The sequence below is a fragment of the Zalophus californianus genome, chromosome 8 (assembly GCF_009762305.2).
Source record: "Zalophus californianus isolate mZalCal1 chromosome 8, mZalCal1.pri.v2, whole genome shotgun sequence".
NCBI classification, from domain to species: domain Eukaryota; kingdom Metazoa; phylum Chordata; class Mammalia; order Carnivora; family Otariidae; genus Zalophus; species Zalophus californianus.
Window position 1 is genome coordinate 77,154,892 of NC_045602.1, and position 25,461 is coordinate 77,180,352.

The 25,461-nt window shown below is 49.3% G+C and overlaps 1 protein-coding gene across 3 annotated transcripts in view; it reads left to right on the forward strand.

The window, feature by feature from the left end:
- Positions 1 to 299: 299 nt before the first annotated feature.
- CNNM4 (cyclin and CBS domain divalent metal cation transport mediator 4) overlaps positions 300 to 25,461 on the forward strand; it is a 37,472-nt gene continuing 12,310 nt past the window's right edge. For all 3 annotated transcript variants that reach the window (XM_027622956.1, XM_027622957.1, XM_027622958.1), the window contains exon 1: positions 300 to 1,783. In XM_027622956.1, coding sequence (XP_027478757.1) covers positions 382 to 1,783 — 1,402 coding nt within the window. In that variant the 5' untranslated portion in view covers positions 300 to 381. The remainder of the gene's footprint in view (positions 1,784 to 25,461) is intronic.

Consider the following 25,461-nt stretch of genomic DNA (forward strand, 5'->3'; position numbering starts at 1 on the left):
CGGCGAGGCCAGGCGTGCAGGCCCGGCGGAGGAGAGCGGGCCGCACCGACGCCCAGCGGATCGGAAAGGCCGGCGGGAAAGGGCGTGCGAGGAGAAGGGCGGGGCGAGCGTCCGCCCGCGGCTCCCGCGCTCAGGCGCCGCTCCACCTTAAGCTCGGGACCCCCTTAAGGGCGGGCACTGGAGCCGCGCGCCCGGAGGCGGGGTCTCCCATGCAAATGAGGGGCGTGGGTCGGCGGGGCGGGGCGGGCGGGGCGCTGACCTGACGTCAGGCCGGCGGCCCGGGCAGTTGGCTCGGCGGCGGCGAAGCGGCAGGAGCGGCGGCGGGAGCGGGGCCGCGCGGCGGGGCGCGGGGAGCAGCGGCGGCGGCCGAGCCGGAGCAACATGGCGCCGGTGGGCGGGGGCGGGCGCCCGGGCGGCGGGCCGGCCCGAGGGCGCCTCCTCCTGGCGGCGCTGCTGCTGCTGGTGCTGATGTGGGCGCGGGGGGCCCGGGGCCAGGGCGACCCCCAGCGGGGCGCCATCCTGGGCATGAGGCTGGCGAGCTGCAACAAATCGTGTGGGATGAACGCGGATGGCATCATCTTCGTGTCCGAAGGCAGCACGGTGAACCTGAGGCTGTACGGCCAGAGGCTGGGCTCCATCTCCAGCAACCTGATCTCCTTCACCGAGGTGGACAACTCCGAGGCCATCCACAACTCCACCAACTGTCCCGAGCTCACCAAGGACCTGGTCGTCCAGCAGCTGGTCAACGTGAGCCGCGGGAACACGTCCGGGATGCTGGTGGTGCTCACTAAGTTCCTCCGGAGGAGCGAGAACATGAAGCTGTATGCATTGTGCACCCGGGCCGGGGTGGACGGTCCCTGGCAGAGGTGGACCGATAAGGACTCGCTGCTCTTCATGGTGGAGGAGGCTGGGAGGTTCCTGCCCCTCTGGCTGCACATCCTCCTCATTATGGTGCTGCTGGGGCTGTCGGGCATATTTTCTGGCCTCAACCTGGGGCTTATGGCCCTGGACCCCATGGAGCTGCGCATCGTGCAGAACTGTGGCACACAGAAGGAGAGGCGCTATGCCCGCAAGATCGAGCCCATCCGGCGCAAGGGCAACTACTTACTCTGCTCGCTGCTTCTGGGAAACGTGCTGGTCAACACGTCCCTCACCATCCTTCTAGACAACCTCATCGGGTCTGGGCTCATGGCGGTGGCGTCTTCCACCATTGGCATTGTCATCTTTGGGGAGATCGTACCTCAGGCCTTGTGCTCCCGACACGGCCTGGCTGTGGGTGCCAACACTATCATCCTCACCAAATTCTTTATGCTACTCACCTTCCCCCTCAGTTTCCCCATCAGCAAGCTCCTGGATTTTGTTTTGGGCCAGGAGATTCGCACCGTTTACAACCGGGAGAAGCTGATGGAGATGTTGAAGGTAACGGAGCCCTATAACGACCTGGTGAAAGAGGAGCTAAATATGATCCAGGGTGCCCTGGAGCTACGGACCAAAACCGTGGAGGATATCATGACCCAGCTCCAAGACTGCTTCATGATCCGCAGTGATGCCATCCTGGACTTCAATACCATGTCGGAGATCATGGAGAGCGGCTATACCCGCATCCCCGTGTTTGAAGACGAGCAGTCCAATATTGTAGATATTCTCTATGTCAAAGACCTGGCCTTCGTGGACCCTGATGACTGCACCCCCCTCAAGACCATCACCCGCTTCTATAACCACCCAGTGCATTTCGTCTTCCATGACACCAAGTTGGATGCCATGCTGGAGGAGTTCAAGAAGGGTAAGGCCTGATGGAGCTCTCCCTGTTAGCTGGCTTTGTGACGCTTCTCGTTCCCTTGCCTGTTTTGTGTCGGCTGTTCTTAAGTGTTTCGGTGTGACTATCCCTTTGCCCATCGCTTCCTGTGCCTCTGAGGTGAATGGCATTTGGGGCAGCAGGAACAGTTCATAAGCATCTGCCGTTTGCCAGGTACTGTGCTTTGTGCTCCAGGTGAATCAGAGCCGAGACACGCTGGTGCACTTGGAGGCATAGAGCAAGGCCTCAGGGAACTACTGAAGCAGGACAGAATAAGGCTTTAAAAGAGGTCATGGAGATTACAGTGTGGGGCCGCCCATCTGATTGGGGTGAGGTGGGGAAGGGGCTGGGGCCCTGGGAAAACCTTCACAGGAGGAGGGAGCGTTGAAAGGAGAGCCTGAAGATGTGGGGAAACCCGGTGCCTCAGGCAGGGGGAGCCCCACAAGGAGCAGAGCACCTGAGTGGGGAAGCAAAGGATGTGCTTGTGGCCCAGCAGGTGGTCCTATTGAGCTGGGTTTGAGTCTGCTGCTCGGTGGTCAGTGGGGAGAGGCTGAGTCATCTGGGGCCTTTGGAAGCGCCTGAAGACAGGGCGGTGCGTTTGCTTGGTGCTGTCGGAAGTTTTTGAGCAAGAGTGATGTTTCTGGAGCTCCTAACCCACAGAAGCTGAATTAGGAGGTCTCTGGTTGGCTCCCCACTCAGAACAGTGCCAAGTAATGCTTTCGACTATTCTGCAGAAGCAAGCAGATCAAGTTTTGGTTATTGTTCTGTCTTTTCCCAGGCGCCAAACATAAGCTTCCCTCCTGTGGTCTGCTGGAAATCTTCAGCTGGCCTTGCAGTGCCTTGTGTTTTTTTTCTCACATGGGTTCTTGGCCAGTTCTCAGGTCGTTAGAGAGGCACTTGGAGGTTTTACTCATCAGCCTCAAAGCTCAGGGCACACACCCCTTTCCTTACTTCCAACAAAACTTTCCTCCCACCTCTGCCACTCAGAAGTCCTCAGTGGCAGTAAACAAGCCAATTATGGAGTAAAACCCTCCTAGGCCACAGGGAGTGAGGAGGCAGAAAGGGAAGCTCTTTATAAAGGAATGGGGGAGGGGAGGGCGCACATCTTAAATCCAGGACTTTGCTTCCCTTCCCCATAGGTAGAACTCCTGCTGGCTAAGGCAGCCTACCCACCCAGGGCACTCCAGCAGGGAGCGAGTCTCAGATGCGGAGGGGAGAGCCTGGGACTGGATGGGTCAGGGGTGATGGGGTGGGATAGGTGGTAGGAGCAGGCCTTGCCCGGTTTGCTCCGCAGAGGTGCTCTGGTCAGGGCCAGAGTGGGTTACTGATACCCTCCCTTTTTCAGAGTGGGTTACTGATACCCTCCCTTTTTCACACACACTGAGAGTGAATCTCAGCATCAGAACTGAGAAGGACTGGAGTAATAGAAGTCCAAGTGGGAGACAGCCTGGTAAGGTGGCCTCATTGCAGAGAGACTGAAGGGACCTGGACATCTGGTGGTGATGGCCCCGTGCTGGGGCAGCTTTGCAGGTGCAGGCCCAGGAACCGGTTTCTCCCAGGTAGCTGATCCTGGAGTAGAGAAGTGAGGATCTGTGCCCTCCCCCCACCCTGCAGCCTCTTGGCCCTGAAGACTTCTCCCATGTTGCTTGGTCAGGAACCTGGTTAGGCCTCGCTAGGGCGGCTTCCTGCTCACCACCTCTGTGGTCTTTGGGATGGTTGCTGGCGACACACCCATCAAGCACGTTTGCATCGTCCAGCTTGGATCTGGAGCCAACTGGTATGGATTGGCTTGGCCAGGCTTCCCAGCCCCTGATCAGGAGGGCTGAGCTCTTGTCCGGTGGGAGCTTCCTGGGTCTTGGCAGGGGCATCTTTGGACTCATCTTGCAAAAAGGAGTACCACTTCAGGAAGCTGGGAAAACAGAGCTAGCATCTTTCAGGCCAGAGCTCTGATGAGCGGAATTCTCCAAATGTACATTTTAGTTCACTGGAGTCTCCTTAACAGAGGCTGGTGGTCTGAGCCTGAGTGCTAGCCCTAGCCCTAGCCCTAGCCCTAGCCCTAGCCCTAGCCCTAGCCCTAGCCCTGGAGGGGGTGCTCCTGATTCCGTGGAAACGCAGGCATAGTCTACCCAGGGCAGCCTGAAGCTGTGGAGGTGTGAGTGTGATATGATGGTCACCCCTAATGGACACACCCTGGGGCTTTGTGGTTCCATCCTAACTCATTGCCACCCTGGGCTGCCCCCAGTATGGTGTCTCCCAGATCTTTTCATCTGGCATTTACCTTTTTAGTCTGAGGCCCTCTTGGACACGGCAAACACTTTACATCTGCATCTTAAAAGATTCTCTTTACACATCTGGTGTTTGGAAGGCTTTTTGTAGCTAAGAAAAACAAGGGAGCAGGGTTAACATGGCTAGCACTGTCAGCAGCATCAGAACAAGAGCTGGGGGCCTGCCAGGTGTAGCCAAGCATCTCCCTGAGGGTCTTTGCTATGCTTTCGTGGACTCTCCAAGTTGGGTAAGGTCCCTAACCTCTGCCAGAGTCTTTCTGCTCTGCGTGTAATCCTCTTTTAAGATCATTTTATCTCCTCCTTGCTCCCCAGCTTTATGAGCTCCTCGTGGGTAGGGATCAGACCTTAGTAGTGTTTTCACCACCCAGTGCCTGGAAAGGGATGGCTCTTTAGTAAATATTTGTTAAATGAATGAATGAATGAATGAAAGAATGAGCAATGAATGAATGACTGACAAGCCCTGCCAGCCTTCTTGCTGTTCCTTGTACACACCAGGATGCTCCCGCCTGAGGGCCTTTGCCCTGGCTGTTCCTTCAGGTTGGATGTTTTTCCCCAGATGTTGTAGGCCTCACTCTCCCCTCCCTCGTGTCTGCTTCAGCTTTACCTTCTCAGTGAGGCCTTCCTGGCGCCCTATTTAAAACTATGACCTCCCGGGGTGCCTGGGTGGCTCAGTCGTTAAGTGTCTGCCTTTGGCTCAGGTCATGATCCCTGGGTCCTGGGATCCAGCGCCGCATGAGGCTCCTTGCTCGGCAGGAAGCCTGCTTCTCCCTCTCCCACTCCCCTGCTTATGTTCCCTCTCTCGCTGTGTCTCTCTCTGTCAAATAAATAAATAAAATCTTAAAAAAATAAAATAAAAATAAAACTATAAGCTCCCATCCTCCCCGACCTTCCTCATCTCCTCTACCCTGTGCTAATTTTTCTTTTTCTCATAGCACAAATCACTTTCTAACAACTCCGTAATTTACAAATCTGTGCTGTTTGTCTGTCTCCTCCTGTTAGAATATTAAGTTCCCAAGAGCAGAGCTCTTTGTATTGTTCACTGTCCCTAGAATGGTTCTTGGCACATGGTAAGATAAGATCTCAATAAAAGATCACTGTGTGAATGAATGATCTGTTAGATTTGGGACTAATCTGGGGACACCCATTCCATAGTGCTAGAATGTTGAGGAGCCGATATCCAGGGAACTTGATATTTCTAGTTGCACCGAGGAAGACAGGAGGGGCTCCGACGATGACGTATATATTAATGGTTCAGGGATCGAGAAGCAGAGTTTGGGGTCTTGAGAGTGACGCATGGTTCCCCTTTCCTGTGCCTCAGTTTCTGTGAATAAGCGGTTTTTGACCGTTGGGCATGTACATAGCTTCCCTCATTAGTGTGAGTCATGAAGATGCTCCTGCGTACACAGTTAGAGACAGGTTCCAGGAGTCCGTGCAGGCATGGGGCTGAGCTTCCCTTGGAGACTAAGGCAGGCTTACAGCTTCCCAGCTGCTTTGCCTCCCAACTCGAGGCATTTATCATTAGATATTTATTGAAACTCATACTCTCTGTGCAAGACACGGAGATAGGCACCACAGGACCTAGGAGAATAGACCATCTGGTTGGCTAGAGCTGTAAGGCCACTGAGAGGCTCATGCCATTTGACCTTGGTCCTTCAACTTACACCTCGCCTAGAACTGTTTGCAGCACGGGGTGTTGTGGTTGACTTTGTCTACAGCTTGAGATCTTAGAACAGAGGCTCCCTGGGCTCCTCCTGGCCCAGTTGCAGTTTTCTTTTACCAAAGATGCCCTCGCAGACCCTGGAGGCAGAGTAATGAATAAACTCTCCCAAGTAGAAGTCAGAAGCTCCAGCTCCACAAGGAAGCCCACCTTCCAGCTTTCCGCTGTCCCTTCCTCTGTGACATTCCTGTCCCTCTCAGGCACTGGGCTCATCTGTAGTCATCTTACCTTTCCCCACCTACTTTATGACCATCTAGCCCCCTGTAAAGACTTGGGTTTAAACTCCACGCAGCTTGGTTTCCGACCCATGAGGTGACTTTGGACCTATTACTGGCCTCATAGAAAGTTAGCGTGTTTACATATTGAAGGGGAAAAAGCTAGAAATATTTTTGTTGAAAACTCCTCCCATATTTCCATCTGTGCCACATCACACTTCTCCCACGTACTTTTTTTCTTCCTGAAACAACTTTATCAAGTCAAGAAAAAACAGTGCATAATTTTTGCATTCACTTTTGGTTCCTACCATCTGACACACTTTAAGTATCTTATTTCCCTCCGTTTGCTTGTTCGTTCATTTGTTGCAACAAACATCTAATTTTCTGAGGCCTGTGGTGTCAGACACTGTGCTCGCTGTTGGGAGTCAGAGAGGACTAAAACAACCCTGTTGACAGAACTCTCAGTCTAGCAGGGAGACAGACCTTGTAAACAAAGCTTACTGTTCCCAGTTCAGGTAGGTGCAGTGGGGCCAAGGAAGGCCTGGGCCCTCGAGATGCTTCTGAAGTCGGAATAACAGGACTCCGTGATCACTTCGGAGATGTTGGAGTCAGGACCAGGAAGCAGTTGTGAATATCTGAGCTTTCTAGCTAGGGCTTCAGATTGATGATGCTGTCATTTAACAGAAGTGGGGAGAGGAAGAAGCAGAGACAGTTTGGAGGGTTGTGGGTGGCGGGGGTGTGGTGGTGGTAAATTTACAGCAATGTGACCCTTTTTTTTTAAGATTTTATTTATTTATTTGAGAGAGAGAGAATGAGAGAGAGAGAGCACGAGAGGGAAGAGGGTCAGAGGGAGAAGCAGACTCCCCGCTCAGCAGGGAGCCCGATGCGGGACTCGATCCCAGGACTCCAGGATCATGACCTGAGCCGAAGGCAGTGGTCCAACCAACTGAGCCACCCAGGCGCCCGCAATGTGACCCTTTATTGGACTCCTCTGTGCTTACCAGAGCTTCTCACACTGAAACGTGCACCCGAACTGCCTAAATGTTTTGTTAAAACGCAGAGGTGAACTCAGTGGGTCTGGGGTGTGGCCTAAGAGGCCGTGTTTCTGGCAGGCTCTCAGATGATGGCCGCGTTGCTGGTCCTGGACCACACAGAACAGCACGAGGGCGCGGTCCGTCCAGGCAAGCATGCGGGTGAAAGTGCCCATGTGGGACTTGGGAGTAAGGCCAGGGCCAGGGTTAAAGGCTTGAGAGTCAGCTGAGAGCAGGCAGCACATGCGAAGCGCGTAGAAGCCCCCTTAAAGTGGCTCCTCGGAGAGATGAAAAAGAGCCAAGCAGGCGTGGTTTGGGGAGCCTCCTGGGGAAGCCTGATAGGGTGAGGGCCAAGCACAGACTGTGGGGCCGGGACAGTTAAGTCGCAAGGTGCTGGGAGAGGACAGCCTCAAGAGTGGAGAGCGCACGTAGCCACCCACCTGGTCTCCCACAGCAGCTCCACCTGGAAACAGTCTCCAGCTGAACTTGCTCTCGAGAAGCTGCCCCGGGGGCAAGAGTATCTGCAAGAGGGACTGGAGCCGCCTGCTAGGGCAGAGGTGCCCGCCAGGCAGCTGACAAGACGCTGGCCGGGCTCCTTTCTCTTTGTGAGGCGCTCGTGGGCTTATGGAGCATGGCCGCCAGGGGTAGCGTGATTGGGTGCTGGCCAGCAGGCATCTGCACCTCTCCCCCTCGTTGGCCTCGCTCGGCCGCTGGACCGGCTGCCATAGAGGGGCCCGCACTGAGAGCCGTTTCCTTAGCCTTCTTTTGACGGATCTCACCCTAAAGCTCTAATTTGTGCCCCGGAAGGCAATGCCTTTGTGTCCAAGCCCAAATAAGAGCTTAGATCACACCGAGATCACACTATTGTTTACTTTTCAAAAGTCTTATATTTTTAGTTGGAAAGCCCAGCTCCAGAGTTTTCAGGACAGGGGTTACTGAACAGATGTTTAACCTTGAAAATACTTGAGCACACAGAAACACAAAAACACTCCTGCGGGAGAAATGCGTTAAGGGGCAGGGCCTTCCAGGAAGCGGACGCCTTTCTGCTCAGTAGAAGTCAGGGAAGACACTCCAAAGGAGGTGGCATTCCAGCTGGATCTTCAAGGGTGGATAGACACGACCTTTTTCCACTTCGGTGCCTCTTGTTCTGGGAGAACTTGGACAAGACCACAGAATGAGAACTGAGCTTCTCAGTCGTTGATACCAACTTCGGGTAAAACTGCTGCCACATGTTGCGACTGCTTCTCGGCCCTTTCTGTGGATATGAGAGTTACGGAATTTGCCAGGAGTACCCGAGATGGCCCTCAGCGAAGATGATGGGGCACAGCTGCCATTTGGTCCAGGCCCCTCCTCCCCTTCTCTGAGCCTCTCCAGGTCTGCTGTCAGGCACAGCCCTGTGACAAGGTGCTGGCCCACCCTGTCCCTCAGGTTACCCCTCTCATCACACCTGAGTGTGCCAGGACAAGCTGTCATAAAAGGCCTTGTGGCTGCATAAAGGACTCCTGGTCCATTCCACAGACTGGAGTCTGGACTTTGGAGTCTATCCTTGTTCCCGTTTGTTAACATGATTTTCTTTTTACTAGTGGTTATTATAAAAGAGATACATCTGATTTTTTTTTTTTAAGGATTTTCTTTATTTATTTAACAGAGAGAGAGCACACAAGCAGGAGGAGAGGGGGAGTGGCAGGCAGAGAGACAGGGAGAAGCCGGCTCCCCACTGAGCAAGGAGCCCAAATGATGCAGGGCTCCATCCCATGACGCTGGGATCACAACCTGAGCCGAAGGCAGATGCCCAACCGACTGAGCCACCCAGGCGCCCCAGAGATACATCTCATTGTCAGACGTTTAGAAAACACACACATCTCAACAAAAACAACACATGAACCTGTGATCTGGAGAGAACTACTTTTAATATTTTGATTTATTACAATAACCTTTTTAGAAATTGACTCTGAAAGTCATGTCACAAACAGCAGGATCAAAACCATTTTCATTTTACAGCCGCGTAAAGTTTCTTTTTTTTTTTAAAGATTTTTATTTATTTATTGAGAGAGAGAGAGAATGGTAGAGAGAGAGCATGAGAGGGAAGAAGGTCAGAAGGAGAGGCAGACTCCCCGCCGAGCAGGGAGCCCGATGCGGGACTCGATCCCGGGACTCCAGGGTCATGACCTGAGCTGAAGGCAGTTGCCTAACCAACTGAGCCACCCAGGCACCCCCTGTAAAGTTTCTTATTAGCCACTCATATGTATTTTCATGTTGAAACCATTGTCTATACTGCCCTGCTTTTGGAACCCAGTTTAGATTTGTTCTTCAGATTTTTCCTCTGATAAGACAAGAAATCCCTTTCTATCCCTGGGCTTCTTGGGAGGAGCATCTTGGAGGGTGTCCCCAGACTGAGGGCTGGGCTGCGCTGTGTGGCTGATGAAAAGGTGAGCCCGGAGGGCTGGGGTGTGCAGCCTCCAGCCTGGTTTTTTGTTGTTGGGTTTTGTTTTGTTTTGTTTTTTGTTTTAGCCGCCAGCCTGTTTTGCTGGGGGTTAAACTTGGTGTTGCTGGAGCATTCCCCAGAGGTTATAGTCAGAGTCGCTTCCATGCTGCAGGGCCGATTTACTGTGACCTGGGCAGGGTTCTTGAAAGACTGGTTTCCCCGGGCTCTCTGGAACGCCAGGTCTCTGGCCAGCAGGCAGCCAGGAGCCGCTCCATTCCCCCAACCCCAGGCAGGCTTACTCCCACACACACTCATGCCTTCCCCCACCAAATACACAAGGACAGGCTCACACATACACACACACACCCCCGCCCTCACACAGGCATGCTTCAACACACACTTCACCCCCACACACAGGCAAGCAAACTCACACACAGTTACCCCTGCAAGCAGGCTCTCACACACGTTCACATATGCATGTACACACACACGCTCAGTTACCCAAGTCCTGCTTTAAAATTAGTCCAGGGGCGCCTGGGTGGTGCAGGGCATTGAGTGTCCGACTGTCGGTTTCGGCTCAGGTCGTGATCTCAGGGTCTGTGGGTTCGGCCCCTGGTCAGGCTCCGTGCTCAGAGGGGAGTCAGCTTGGGGTTCTCTCTCCTGCTCCCTCTGCCCCTGCCCCTCCCGCTTGTGCTCTCTCTTTCTCTCAAATAGATAAATAAAATCTTAAAAATATCTACATAAAATTAGTCCAGTTCTCCTCACACTTCCCTAAGAATAAGTTTAAAAAGTGAGTAAAGCTTATGCAAGTGGAGTTTATTTCATGAAAGGCTCAAAATAGTGACTGACTCGTGGTCTCTGAAGAATTTCTCTTTGGTTGCTGGTGATTTGGTGTCCAGCTCAGAGGGCGGTGGTGAGGACTAAATGAGGTAAGGCATATAAAGTGCTTAGCTCAGTGCCTGGCACCATTGTCCTCATGCAATAAATGTTAGCCATTTTAAAAATTATTGTTATTACTATCCAAATGTGCCCCAGTGGGCGTGGGTACCAACTTGGGCTGTGGTGGTTCTCATATACCGGCCCAGGTGGCAGGCTGCCCCACTGTTCGGGCGTGGTGCCTTTCTTGGAATTGTGAATACACTGAGGTCAAATGAGCCCACTAGATAATTACATGCTAATTCAGATACTATCTTATCTGGGTCCTAGTGTGTATATTAAGGGGAACAGAAGCCAGAGCTTAAGGGAAAAAAATGTATGGCCGAGAAACTTAAAACTGAGGAGATGCTCCTCATTTACTGAATTGTTTGTTTCCTGCAAATTGGAGAAACTTAAGCCTGCCATCCTGATTGGCCGCACATTTGTGTTCTCACTGCAGGAGCATAATCTGAGGATCAGGGAAGCCGGTCAGGGCAAGGGGTTTTTGCACCTCTCCTTGAGTTGTTTCACGTCAGGATTCCCTCATGTCCCAGTTAAGGGGAGAGAGTTTAAGATAGAAAAGCAGCAGAGAGTAGAGGGGGATCCAAGGGAGCAGAGATTCCCCAGGAGGCCCAATCTCCCCGGAAATGCCCCAGACCCAGGGCTCCGGAAAAGGCTAAGTAAGAGCAGAGAGCAGAAGGAAGTGCCTTCATTAATGGTTAACCTTTATTGAACACTTAATTAATCCCCCAAATGCTATAGATAGGAACTGAGGCTCAAAGAGGCTAAGAATCTTTTCCAGACGTGTGACAACTAACTGGCAACCCCAGCTGTTCTCCTCCAGAGGCCAAGCTCTTAACCCCTGCTCTGTGTCGCTTTTCAGTAAGATCGTGGATATTAAGAAAGAGATGAGAAGATTGGGAAATTCCAGTAATTCCAGGCCGGAAAATTTATTGTCAGTTCTAGATTTTTTTTTTTTAATTGAGGTACAGTTGACCTATAACATGATAATTTGTTTCAGGTGTACAGCATAATAATTCCATATTTTCATAAATGTTTGCCATAGTAAGTATCCATCACTCACCACATGTAGATATAAAATCTTTTTTTGTGATAAGTTTTTTTTTAAGATTTTATTTATTTGATACACACACACACACACACACACACACACACACACACACGCAGGGGGAGAAGCACCCCGGGATCATGACTTGAAGGCAGACGCTTAACAACTGAGCCACCCAGGTGTCCTGTGATGAGAAGTTTTAAGATCTACTCTTTCTCTCTTTTAAAACATTTGATTGATTGATTGATTGATTGATTTGAGAGGAGAGAGAGCATGAGCATGGGGGAGAGGGAGAGGGAGAAGCAGGCTCCCAGCTGAGCCCCACCTGGGGCTCAATCCCAGGACCCTGGGATCATGACCTGAGCTGAAGGCAGCTGCTTTAACCGACTAAGCCACCCAGGCGCCCCTAAAATCTACTCTTTTGGCAATTTTCATATATATGAATTAATATTATTAGTTACCATGTAGTTACTGTAGTTACCATGCTGGGCATTACATCTCCAGGACTTTTTTATCTTATAACTGGAAATTTGTACTTTCTGACCACGTTCCCCCATTTCGCCCACCCCCCACCTCTTGCCTCTGGCAAACACCTAGATTTGTTTTAAAGGAAACTTTTCATTGAAGCAAAGTACATAAACCATTAAGTGTACGACTTGATAGTTTTTCACAAAGGAACACCCCTGTGTAACTGTTACTGAGTTCAGGAAATAGAACATTATCAACAACGTAGAAGGTTGTGTACCCTCTAGGGTACCCTCCCAATTACTGCCTCTGTCCCCCTAGTCATTGTGGGTTAATTTTTTCCATTTCTGAACTTTTACAAGCGAATCATCAGTATGTGTCTTTTGTGTCTGGTGCCTTCTGCTCAACATAAAGGTTATGAGTTTCATCCATGTTGTATGTAGCTGTAGTTCATTCCTTTTTGTTGCTAGATAGTATTCCATGAAATATACTGGGATGTTGATGACATTTCAGTTGTTTCTAATGTGGAACTATTTAAGGCCACTGAAAAGTGCTCTCATGCATGTCCTCTGGTGATGTTATGTAGGCATTTCTGTTGGGAATATGCCCAAGTTTGGACTTGCTAGGATATAGTATAGGCGCAGATGAGACAGTTTTCCAGAATGCTCTTTGCTGTTACCAGTTTACACTCCTGTCCCTACAACTGTGGTATCATCAGCTCTTTATTTATTTCATTTTAGCCTGTCAGGTAGGTGTGTGGTAGTATCTCCTTGTCCTTTTATTATACATTTCCCTAGTGACTGATGATGTTGAACACATTTTCGTATACTTAGTGTCCATTATGTGTTAGTGTTTTTATATCCTGTTTAAAGATTCTTTGCCTATACACAAGTGAGGAAGCTGGTATCCAGTGTTATTTTCTAGAAGCTATGTTTGCTTTTCACATTTGGATCTGTAATCCTTCTGGAATTTTTTTTGTGTGTCTGGGGTGTTACAGACTGATTCTTTTTTTAAATCCATATGGATTATCCAGCTGGTCTAGAACTGCTTATTGCGAAGACTATCTTTCCCCTTTGAGCTGTGGTATATGTGTGGGTCTCTCAGGACTCTCATATTCCCTTGGTCTGTTTGTCTGTCCTTGCTCCAGTACTACATTGACGTACTTGCCATAGTTTTCTAATAGGTGTTGATATTTGGTAATAATGATTCTGTTCTTTGTTCTTCTTCAAGATTATCTTAAATATTCTTCAGCTTTTTTTCCTGAGAATTTAATGGAATTGCATTGAATCTAGAGATCTACTTGAAGACCTGACAGTTCTATAGTGGTGAATCTCCCAGTCCAGAGACATGGCTACCCCTCCATTTGTTTTTTGTTTTTTTAAAAGATTTTATTTATTTATTTGACAGAGAGAGACACAGCGAGAGAGGGAACACAAGCAGGGGGAGTGGGAGAGGGAGAAGCAGGCTTCCCGCGGAGCAGGAAGATCGAACAGGGCTTGATCCCAGGACCATGACCTGAGCCGAAGGCAGATGCTTAGCGACTGAGCCACCCAGGCGCCCCTACCCGTCCATTTGTTGATACCCTTTTAATTTTTCAATGTTTTGTCAGTTTCTGTGTAGAAGTCTTACACATCTTTTCTTAGATGTATTCCAAAGTATTTGGTGATTTTTAAGAGGCGTCTTTAAAATTTTGTTTTCAAGAATGTTGTCGCACACCGTTCCGACCCGGCTGTGCTGTAGTGCAGTTCTGTCACTCACCACCCGGAGTTAGCATGAGACCCCGCAGCCAGCCCCACGCTCCCCTCACTTAACATACCGGCCACAAGTCAGGTCCCCCCACTGGCTCTAAATTTAGGGTTCCTGCAACCCCCCCTCAGGTTTAATGATTCACTAGGATGACTCCTAGAATTCAGAGAAGTGCTACACTTCCGATTGCAGTTTTTTATCTTAAACGATACACATAGGATGAGGTCTGGAACAGTCATGGATGCAGGGCTTCATGTCCTCTCCCCCTGGAGTTCGGGTGTGTCAGCCTCTGGGCACGGCATTGTGTTTACAGTGAGAAGCTCCACTGAGCTCTGGGTCCAGAGGGTCTTTTTTTTTTTTCCTTCCCCACCCTCCCCAGTTGTGGTGCAGAGTTTATCAGGATTTCAGTACCTGGGCATGAATGATTAAGTTACTGGCTACTGATTGGACTCAGTGCCTAGCTCGCTGCCTTCCCTGGAGGTAGGACAGCTGAAAGTTCTGGCTTTCCTGGTAACCAGCCCTGCCCTGAAGTTATCTCGAGGCCCACCTGGAGTTGTTCATTAGGATAACAAAGCCACTTCTTTTACGCAGGAAATTCCAAGGGATTCGGGGAGCCAGAGTCCAACACCAGATGTATTCTTCTTTTTTTTTTTTTAGATTTTATTTATTTATTTGACGGGGGGGGGGAGGGGAGCGAGTGCTAGCAAGGGGAGTGGCAGAGGTAGAGGGAGAAGCAGGCTCCCCGACGATGAGCCGGGAGCCTGATGCGGGGCTCAATCCCACGACCTTGAGATCATGACCTGAGCTAAGGCAGACGTTTAATCGACTGAGCCACCCAGGTGCCCCAGATGTATTCTTTATAATACAACACAAGTATGGATAATTTTTGTATAGTGTAAATTTTGTATATAAATTTTGAATCCATTGACCTTGTTAAATTCCCTCATTCTAATAGTTTATTTTAGATTCTTTTGGATTGTTTACACATAATTATGTTGCTTGTGAATAATGACAGTTTTTTTTTTTTGAGAGAAAGAATGAGAGATAGCCCGAGAGGGAAGAGGGTCAGAGGGAGAAGCAGACTCCCCGCTGAGCAGGGAGCCCGATGTGGGGCTCGATCCCCGGACTCCAGGATCATGACCTGAGCCGAGCGAAGGCAGTCGCTTAACCAACTGAGCCACCCAGGCGCCCCAATAATGGCAGTTTTATTTACTTATTGCTACACCTTGTACATTTTATATCTTGTTCTTGCTTAATTTCATTGGCTGGGACCTCTAGGATGGTGTTGAACTGGTGCCTCATTCTAGGTCTCAGGGAAAAGCTTTCCAAATTTGTCAGTAGGTAAGATTTTACTGTGTTTTTTTGGTAGATTTCCTTTATCAGATCAAAAAGGTTTCCTTCTTTTTCTAGTTTGCTAAGAGTTTTTATAATGAGTAGATGTTGCATTTTACCAAATGCTTTTTAAATAACTGTTGAGATGATTGAATGATTTATCGCCTTTATTCTGAATTATACCAATGGATTTTTGAATGTTCACCCATAAACATTTATTGCATAACCAGAATAAACCTGACTTAGTCATGATGTATGATCCTTGCTACGCATCATTGGATTTGATTTGCCAATATCTTTATTTAGAATTTTGGCATCTGTGTTCATGAGAGAGAGAGGTCTACAACTGTTTTTTCCAGCCATTAAACAACCAACCACCGAGGAAGACATTACAAGATATCTCTGTTAGGGTTTTGGTTTTTGTTTTATGGCAGGAAAAATAATTGTTTAGTAATTAAGTCCTTTTCCTCTTCTAACTAATAGCCCAGTTTGGCTGAGCAAGTTTGAACATATCAAGTAATATTCTTGCCCTCTTCCACCTCCTCCCCTGAACAGTATAAGCCCCAAACCAAATGTTGCTGCAGGTTTTCTTCCTCTCAGGTTTGGATGTGAGGTCTAGGATGATTTTTATAGTTTGTAAACATTTGGACACAGTATGTGATTATCAGTTACCATTGGGGGCTCACCAAGGTAAAAAAAAAAATGCTTGCTTGTTTTCTTTCTTTTTTTTTTTTTCCTTTTGTGATGGGGAGAGGATTACTAGGTTAGTTAATTAGAAAGCTAGCCCCAGACTTAATGTATTTTGATGTCAGTCAGCTAAGCATTTAACAATTTCCTGTTACATCTTTGTGACAAACAAACATGGGACATGCGGGCTCATTAATAATGGTCCATCTTTTAGATCGATTCTTCTGTAGGTTACTAGCCGGTTGCATGAACAGGGCCGAAGAATGGGTGCCTCCCAGGGCAGTAAGGGAGCTCTGAGTCTGTAAGCAGTTGAGCAGAGAGGCATGATAAGGAAGGGGCTCCTCCTGGGTGGGGGTCTAGGGTGGGAGGCTAGATGGCCAGGAGCCAGGATAAGAAAGGACAAGGCCAGAGGTGCTCCTGAGAAGAGAGGACAGGTGGGAAGGGGGAAGCAGTTTGCTGTAAGGGTCTAAAGTCCGAAAGGAGGCTGGTGGTGCTGACGGACGGCTGGGGACCCCCTTGGCACCTCCTGATCGGTCGCTTGCCCCTGCGCTTCCCATGCTCAGGGAGGCATTGTCAGCCGGGCCAGCACCTTCTCTCCACTTCATTTTCTTCAGTGGCACAAAACAGCTCTAGTTCTGTTCTGTGTGTTCCTCCCTGCCTTCTGCACTGCCCCTGGCTGTGTCCTCCAGGAGAGGTTTCCACATCCCTGAGAACAAAGACATCAGCGTTAGATCTGACCTCACTCCTTAGATAACCTAAGAAACTTAAAGCCCCAAACCTATCTTTTGACCCAGTGATTCTCCTGCTAGAAATGTATCTGAAGGACAGAGATATAACCAAATATATTTATTACAAAGATTTTCATAATGGAACAAAGCGGGGGCACAATTTAAGAGCCCAGTGGGGTTTGGGATTATTTACACATGTGTACAATGAAATATTATGAGGCCTTTCAATTTTTAAAAAATGTTTTTATGACATGGGAAAATAGAGAGAATGTGAAATATTTACAAATTATCTAATTAAAAAAAAAAAAACCCAAAATAGTTAACAGTAGTTGTCTTTGAAAGGCAGGATTATAAGTGATCTTAATGTTCTTTGCACTTTTGTTAGCAATATCAGAAAAAAAATATGCATCTATATATACAAATTAGGTGTAAAAATCATTATAAGAAAATTGGGGAAATTAGAACACTTGATGTTAATGATCTTAAGGAATTACATATTTAGATGCGGTATTGTGTTCTATTGTGGTCTGCGTTGTGAGAGTCCTTATCTTTTAGAGATACTAACCCAAATGCCTGTAAAACTTATAGATGTTTACAGATAAAATCTGAGATTTGCTTCCAAATAAGCCAGTGAAGTGGGTAGGAGGGAAGAGGAAACAAGATGGGCCGCAGGAGTTGTAGTTGTTAATTGTTTAAGTTCAGTGAAGGGCCCTGAGGGTGTAATTACATTATTTCCTGTACTTTTGTAGATGCTTGATAGTTTCCATCATAAAAGGTGAAAAAATTAGAGACTGCTGGCTAAATGAAAAAATCAAAGGCATGAAGCCCTGTCCCTGGGTGAGAGACCAGTCTTAGGGTCTCCTGACATCCGCTTGTCAACAGCTTTACCCCTGGGGTGCTTGGGTTAAAAGAATATTATTTAGAGAAGCCCCATTTCTGAATCCCATCCCCCCCCCCCCCCCCCCCCGCCACAGTGTGATGATCCTGGACAGGACTTCCTGAGCCTCAGTTTCCTCCCGTGAATAGTAGATGTGCGAGGGATAATGCCTGGGCCCCCCTCCCCAGAACATGCTCACCCTCACTGTTCCATAGCTTGGGGGGGGGAGGTGGGCCCTCAGGGGGCACCCGGGTAACTCCTCTGAGAGGGGACAGTGAAGGTTTGGCCACCACCTTCAGGGCTCAAAAGGGAGCTCTCCAGACTTTCTTGTTCATGCCACCCTATTAGAAAAAAACGTTTTTTAAAAATTTGTACCTCCGTTCATTCAAAAATTGTATACACATACTGTTTTACTAACACATATGTTCTTTTTTTTTTTTTAAGGATTTTATTTATTCATTTGAGACACAGAGATAGAGAAGAGAAAGCATGAGCGGGGGAGAGGCAGAGGGAGAGGGAGAAGCAGGCTCCTTGCTGAGCCAGGAGCCCGATGTGGGACTCAATCCCAGGACCCTGGGATCATGACCTGAGCCGAAGGCAGACGCTTAACGACTGAGCCACCCAGGCGCCCCGTAACACATATGTTCTAAAACACAAAAACTTTTGGGGCACCTGAATCGAGTCCCTGAATCGAGTCCCGCATCGGGCTCCCTGCTCGGCAGAGAGTCTGCTTCTCCCTCTGACCCTCTTCCCTCTCGTGCTCTCTATCTCTCATTCTGTCTCTCTCAAATAAATAAATAAAATCTTTAAAAAAAAACCCCACACACAAAAACTTTTAAAGATGTAAAGATGAGATAATCATTATTTTAAGATGGCTTGTTAGTAGTTTCCACTTCATGTTAATACTTTCTCAAGGCACAGAGTACCCTTGTGGTGGGCTTCATCATTACTGACGGCGGCTTTAAGTCTGTGTTTCAAATCGTTTTCTTGACAATTTTGAATTATTTTGGCCAACCACTCCTCAGCGCCCCGCTACTGGTGTCCCGCCTGCTGACTGACAGGGGGCTGGTGGTGGGGAGAGGACCTGCTCTGGACTTTGTAGATCCCGTGCTTGCTTTACCCGTGTTCCCTTCACTCTGGGATTTCCTTGCAGGGGTCTTGTTAAGCGACGGTCCATTTTGTGAGCATTGATTTGGCTAAAGGTGCTTAACGTAATCTGTAAACCAATGTCACTGGGCACACCTCATCTGTAGCTCCTCTCACTTGGCTGGAGAGCGACTGAGTGAGGCCAGGAGCCCCTGCCCGTGGGGATAGAGCCCACTGTCAGTCTGTGTATAAACAAAAGCTAAAGTCGCTTATTTATTTTGGAATACAAATAAATGTGAACGGAGTCTGGGATGAATACCCCTTTTGGCGACCCTGTTCTAGAAGGTCCCAGACGTCTGGGCTGTGTGTGTACGTGCAGTGTCAGGCTGTGTTGTTATCTTGCTCAGAATGGCTGGGCAAGTCTCCTGGTAAGTCTCTAGAAATGCTTTTCTGTTTTGGCAACTGGGCTGCAGTGTGTGCATTTCCATTTCTCTTTTCCCTGCGGCTGTCCTCCTGTTCCTTCCTTTTTTTCTTCCTGCTTCACTCAGTTTTTTCCTTTTTGTTTTGCCTTCCATTTTCCTTTTCCTTTTAAAAATATAGACCAGCTACGGTGGCTGTGTTTATTGATGGCTTACTTATTGGGCACCTGCTGTGTATTTAGCCTCGTATCAGGCATTAAGGAACGAATCAAGAGCCGGCGGATATAACTTCTGCTGGCGAGAGTGGAAATCAGGGAGCCCTACCAGGGAAGGCAGTTGGGAGATTTTGGACAGATTTGGCCAGTGCACAAACCCTTTGACCTAGTAGCTCTGCAGCTGTAGATGTATCGGGATCTCACATATGCATCAAATGACGGAGCACAGGGATTTTCACGGCAGCACTGTTTGTGGTAGAAGGAACTGGAAACAAGTGTGTGTCCGTCAGCAGAAGGGAGAGGGTTGAATCCACCCTGGCATCCACCAGTGGGACACTCCACAGGGGAAGGAGAGGGAGTTGGGTGCTCCAGTGACATCGCTCAGTGTAAAACTCAAGGTGCAGAAAGCTCTAACATATTTGTAATTACAGTGTAAAAGTAGGGCGCCCGGGGGGCTCAGTCGGACAAGCGTCTGTCTTCTGCTCCGGTCGTCATCCCAGGGGCCTGGTCCGCGGGGAGTCTCCTTCTCCCTCTGCCCTCTCCCCCCCTCCCACTCTGATCTCTCTCTCTCTCTCTCTCTCTCTCTTTCTCTCACACACACACACACTCTCTCTCTCTCTCAAATAAATAAAATCTTAAAAAAATAAAATGTAAAAATAAATAATAAATTTATTGTAGAAACTTTCAGAAAGGAGGAAAATGATTAGAAAATGAAAGGCCCCCTTTTCCCACCACTCCGAATGTGAATATTTTTGGTGTGTTTTCTTCTAGTAAGTCACAATGAACCAACTATATTGCTTTCTCCCGCCCCTCAATATGAGACATCATTCTTTTTTTTTTAAAGATTTTATTTTTTTATTTGAGAGAGAGAGAGAGAGAATCAGCATGACAGGGGAAAGGGTCAGAGGGAGAAGCAGGCTTCCTGATAAGCTGGGAGCCCGATGTGGGACTTTATCCCAGGACTCTGGGATCATGACCTGAGCCGAAGACAGTTACTTAACCAACTGAGCCACCCAGGCGCCCTGAGACATCATTCTTTTTTTTTTTTTTTTTTTTAAAGATTTTATTTATTTATTTGAGAGAGAGAGAGAATGAGAGACAGAGAGCACGAGAGGGAAGAGGGTCGGAGGGAGAAGCAGACTCCCTGCTGAGCGGAGAGCCCGATGTGGGACTCGATCCCGGGACTCCAGGATCATGACCTGAGCCGAAGGCAGTCGCTTAACCAACTGAGCCACCCAGGCGCCCTCTTTTTTTTTTTTTTTTTAAGATTATTTATTTATTTGAGAGAGAGAGAATGAGAGATAGTACGAGAGGGAAGAGGGTCAGAGGGAGAAGCAGACTCCCTGCTGAGCAGGGAGCCCGATGCGGGACTCGATCCCGGGACTCCAGGATCATGACCTGAGCCAAGGGCAGTCGCTTAACCAACTGAGCCACCCAGGCGCCCCCCGAGACATCATTCTCATTCTTATCCTTTCTGATTGTAAATGTAAAAACAAGAAAGTAACATATGCTGATTTTAAAATGCATTAAGCAGAAGAAACTGGCGTAGTTCACTTATTGCCTTGTTTTGTAGCTTTTTGCTTTACGCAAATGGTGAACCACTGTCTCTTTAAATAAATTTCTGTCTACATCAGCCTAATTTTTAGTGGCTGCAATAGTGTGTCATAAACCACACTGGATGGACCCTCCTGGGCGCAGCTTGCACACCGGCCCGGGTTTTCCCTTTGTGTTAAGGTCTTTCCTAGAAGTGGAAGAAATGGCTGAGGCCAAGGTCTTGCACATTTTCCATTTTGACACGTGCTGCCAAATCCTGAAGAAAAAAATGCCATTTTTCTATCCAGTACTGCACTGGTTTCTTCTCTGTGGTCTTACAGTAGATTTTAACTTATATTAAAATTAAGGATCTCCTCAGTGTTCTTTTAAGTTGCTTATTGATTAAACAGCTCACCTCCTGCCCCTCCTGTCTGGCCCTCTCTACTTAGGGATACTTAACAGAAACTTCTTTTTGTGTGTAGCTCTCCCACCCTCTTGTTGAGGGGTGCCGGGGTGGAAGGTTGTGCCAGGGGTGTGTCTCCTGCTGATGGGCTTCTCTGCTTCCTCGCCTACGCCCAAGCGTGCCCCCACCTGTGTCTTCTTGCTGGGATGGGCTGCCCCTCCTGCTGGTCGAGGTCAGCACTATTAATAGTTAGCTTAATCCTGCCCCTGGCCTGGGTGGAGGGAGGAACGAGGGGGGATTCCCAGGAAATCAGGGTGCCCTGTCGCCTGCAAGTGCAGACCCATGGCCCGAGGTCCTGTCTTTTGGCAGCCAGGCCAGCACCTCTCCCCGGGGGAGTGTCTGAGAGCTCAGGGCCTGTGCTGGGAGCCTGGGAGGTCGGGGGCTGGGATTTGCTGGGGGACCAACCAGGAAGATGCCCAGGACACCATCTTGGGTAGTGGGAATCCCATGTCTGATCTGGGGCCTCTGGATCTTCTGCATGAGAAAAGGCAGCTGGAGCTGGTGAGTAGGGAGGGCCCTGTCCAGGACCTAGTGGACTTTGAAACCCAGCACCTTGTAATGTGCTTTAGGTCTCTGAGAGATAAAGTTTTTTATGGGGGGGAGAGGACACAGCAGTTTGCTAAGATGGGCACTGTGGAAGGCGGAGGACTGGGCTCCCTGGGGCCCCTGGAGACCAGCTTGTCTGTATCCAGCAAAGAGTGGGGGTCTGCTGTGTTCCAGGTGCCAGGTGGCAGGGGATAGGGTATAGCGTGGAGAGGAGTGAAGTCACAGTGCAGGCCTAGCTGAGCTGGACGCCAGTCGACTGCATAGACAGCCATACAAGTGCTGGTGAAGGGCGAAGGGAGAGCTGGGGCCGGGCGGGCAGTGAGTACTAGCGGCCCACCCCCAGGCAGAGCTGAGGGTGGACAGTAGAGAGGAAGGGTTGTGGAGGGAGAAGGTCAGGTTTTGGGGCCTCTCACTCTTTGCCCCGTTCCACGTGAGAGGGCCGTGAAAGAGGCCTCACTGCCATTCTCTGACTGGGAGGAGACCTGGCTGGACAAAGGTCGATGAAGGCAGAGTGGGCAAGCTTGCCAGCCAGGTGTGGCCCAGAGCAGACCGAGGGCGGCTTCAAGGTGCCTCCTTTCCCACAGCCAGCTTGCCCCTTACCAGCAGTGCGTGAGTTTGAAAGGTGCAAGAAGCCCCAAGTCCCTCGGGGAAGCAGTAGGAGAGTCTTTTTTAAAGTTACTTTAATGGTTGTGTTTCTTTCTGATTATAAAATTAATACTATTGACTATGGAAAGGTTGGAATTTCTCTTAGGAAAAGTGTAAGAAAGAAAACAAACCATCATGAACCCCCCATACGTTTAGGTTTAATCATATGAAATTGTCATTTTGGTTGGTCAAAAATGGTCAGATATCAACAATTTCACATGGATCAGCCAAATATGAGCATTTTGCTGTATTTCCTCAGTCTTTTTTCTACGAACAAGGACTACTTTGAAAAATGGGGGCTTCTCAGCTTTTGGGGTAAATTATTATTTACATCTTCATGTTCCGTTTCTCATCCCAGCCACCCCCAAAATCCAATTATCCAGTTGAATGGACACTAATAATAAAATGAGGCAACTCATTAAGATGAAAATTCTGTAGTAGATTTAAATTTCATACAATGATGAGGATCATAAATATAGGTCCTCAGTTGGCTCTTTTATTTTAAAAGATAAATTAAAAATGATTTTTGAATTACAGGAACTTCTTAATTACTAAAATTCAAAAGAATTCTTCTCTAGTCTTCACCCCTTTCCCCCTTTGCCTTGATTACATTTCTCCTAAGGAAATGTCTGTGAACTGAGTCATTCATTCCACAAATATCCATCCATTAAACACTTGCTGTATGCCACTCACCATTCTGAGTTTTGGGGACACAGACTAAAGCCCCTACTGTAATGCAGCTCAAAATCTAGCAGAAGACGGGCCATAAACGACAAATAGAATGAATGAGCATATTACATCATGTATTTTAGGTGCTTTAATGACTAGGGTTGGGTGCTGGAGGAGGGGTCGCAGTTTTAAGGGCCACATTTGGACAAAGACCTCACGCGGGGGCAAGCTACCCAGTTATGTGGGGGAAGAGCAAGCCAGGCAAAGGGAGCAGCCTCTTGTATGAGGAACAGCAAGGAGGCCTGTGGCTGACCTGAGCACTGGAGAGAGAGAGAGGAGTAGGGACGGGAGAGGGTCAGCATCAAGGGCCCTGAGACCGGGGCCACTGTGGGGGGTGGGACTTTTCCTTGCAGTGAGACAAGGAGCCACTTGGAGGGACTTGGTGGGGCATGAGGTGACCTGACTGCTCCTCTCGCTGCTGTGTTGAGAGCCAGCCCGGGCTCCGAGATAAAGCAGGGAGCTGACCAGAGGCTAGTCTAGTGTTTGGGTAAGGAGGAGATGATGTGGCCCAGACTGATAATAGCAGTGGAAGCCACCAGAAGTGGCTGGAGTCTAGGTGTCCGATGCAGGCAGAGCTGATGGGATCTGATGGAAGGGCTGGATAGAGAAGGGTAGAGAAACAGAGGAGGCGCAGTTTACTCCCGCATGGCCTGATCTACTGGACAGACAGAGATGGGGAAGGCTGGGCGGGGAAAGGGCAGGAACTTGATTGGGCCATGTGGAGTTCAAGGTGTTAGGCATCCCGGAGGAGCAGGCTATAGCTGTCAGCCAGCAGTTGGGTACAGAGTTTGGAGGATGCAGGAGAGGGTTGGGCCCCAGGTGTTTATTTGAGACACCTTGATGTACAGTTTGTATTTAAAGTCATGAGGCAAGGGACCAGGTCCAAGGACTGAGCCCTGGGACCCTCTCACATAAAGAGGTCAGGGAGAAGGAGCAGCCCCTGAGGTCAGAGGAACACCAGGAGAGCTGTGTGCCTGAAGCCAGGGAGAGGGAGGGTTTCCAGGAAGTGGGAGAGAGTGACCCCTGGTCAGAAGCTGCAGCCTGAGGATGAGACCCCACCACTGGAGGTCACTGGTGACCTTGGCAAGAGAGTTCTCTGGCCAAGGAGGAGAATCTCTGGCCCATCCCTCTCCTGCACCCTCCAAACTCTATACCCAACTGCTAAAAAAAAAAAAAAAAAAAAAAAAAAAAAAAAGCCCCCTCTGGGCAGAGAAATTAGAAAAAGGCAAACGCAGTTCAGAGTCCCATGGCTGGGCCAGCAGAGGGTAACTGACTGTCCCCCGGCCCAGCACCCGTGTGCGGGGCCCCAGCTAGCCAGCCAGTCAGCGCCAGCACACTGGGCTCTCAGCGCGCCGAACAGGAGTGACTGTGGGCGGTGTCCCGGGTCTGGACACCTACAAGTTCCCTGTCTCTAGAGGGCGCCCGCACGCACCACTGATGCCACACACAAAGGCTCCTCAGAGAGAGGGCCAAAGGGCTGAGAGTGGCGGCAAGATTGGGCTCAAGGAATCAGCTCATTTCCTCTGCAGGACGGCTATTTCTATCCTTTAGAGAAGCCACCAGCCTTTCGCTGTGTGGCCCAGTGCGACCCGTGACTGTGTGTCAGGATTTGTTGTGAGCCCGTGGTTAATTGGAGGTTTGGTGGGGAGGAGGAGGTTTTTCTCAGGTTACTGAAGCTGTGTCTCTTCTGCATAGGGGCTCTGACTTCTGGGCTCTGAGCAAGGCGCTGCTAACTGAGCCACCTTCAGACACACCCCATTCCCCGGGACTTAGTCTGTGCCAGTTGAGGCACACAGGGTCCTTGCTCACCCTAGACTCTCACTGGTTTCCATTTGTGTGTTCCCCTTATTTTTGTTTTGCCCCTGATTTTTTTTTCTCAATTAAAAAAATTCTAGAGTAAAACCTGCCCATCGAATAGAACAATATTAGAAGGAGCCAGAGTAAGGGGTAGTAGGGCCCCTCCCCCAAGCTCTACTTAACCCGGGAGGTAACCACTGTTACCTCTTCTGTGCATTTCAGGGCAGTTCAGCATCCGCAACCCCCCCCACCCCGAGTCTCTGCAGAGGCAGCGGGCACCATGCAGTCTGTCCCTCTGCTTGCTCTTCCACCAGCAGCCTGTGTTGGGCTTCATTCCACATTCTGTCCATTCAGCCTGCTGCCTTTTCCCCAGAGCAGTGGCGGCCCCCATCAGTACTCCTGGTCCTTTGCTATTGATTTAGGTGGTTACTGGTTTGAGGTTGTTAAAAACAGTGTTCTTCTGTCGAACCTCTTTGCTTCTGTGTCTTCCTGCTTTGGAGAAGATTATATCCAACTTCCTACCAGTGGAATTTCTGAGTCCAAGGTTAGGGACCTTTTGTTTTGAGTCATGCTGCCAGATTGGCCTCTTGAAGTGCGCCCGTTTACCTGCCCACCAACCCTAGGACCTGTGAGGGCATGCTTGTTTCGCTTGTTTCCCCCAACACTGGGCATTACTGGTCTTAGAGCATGCCAGTCTGGAAGGTGGTAAAAGTTTCCCACCTGATGGCATAGTTTAGCTGA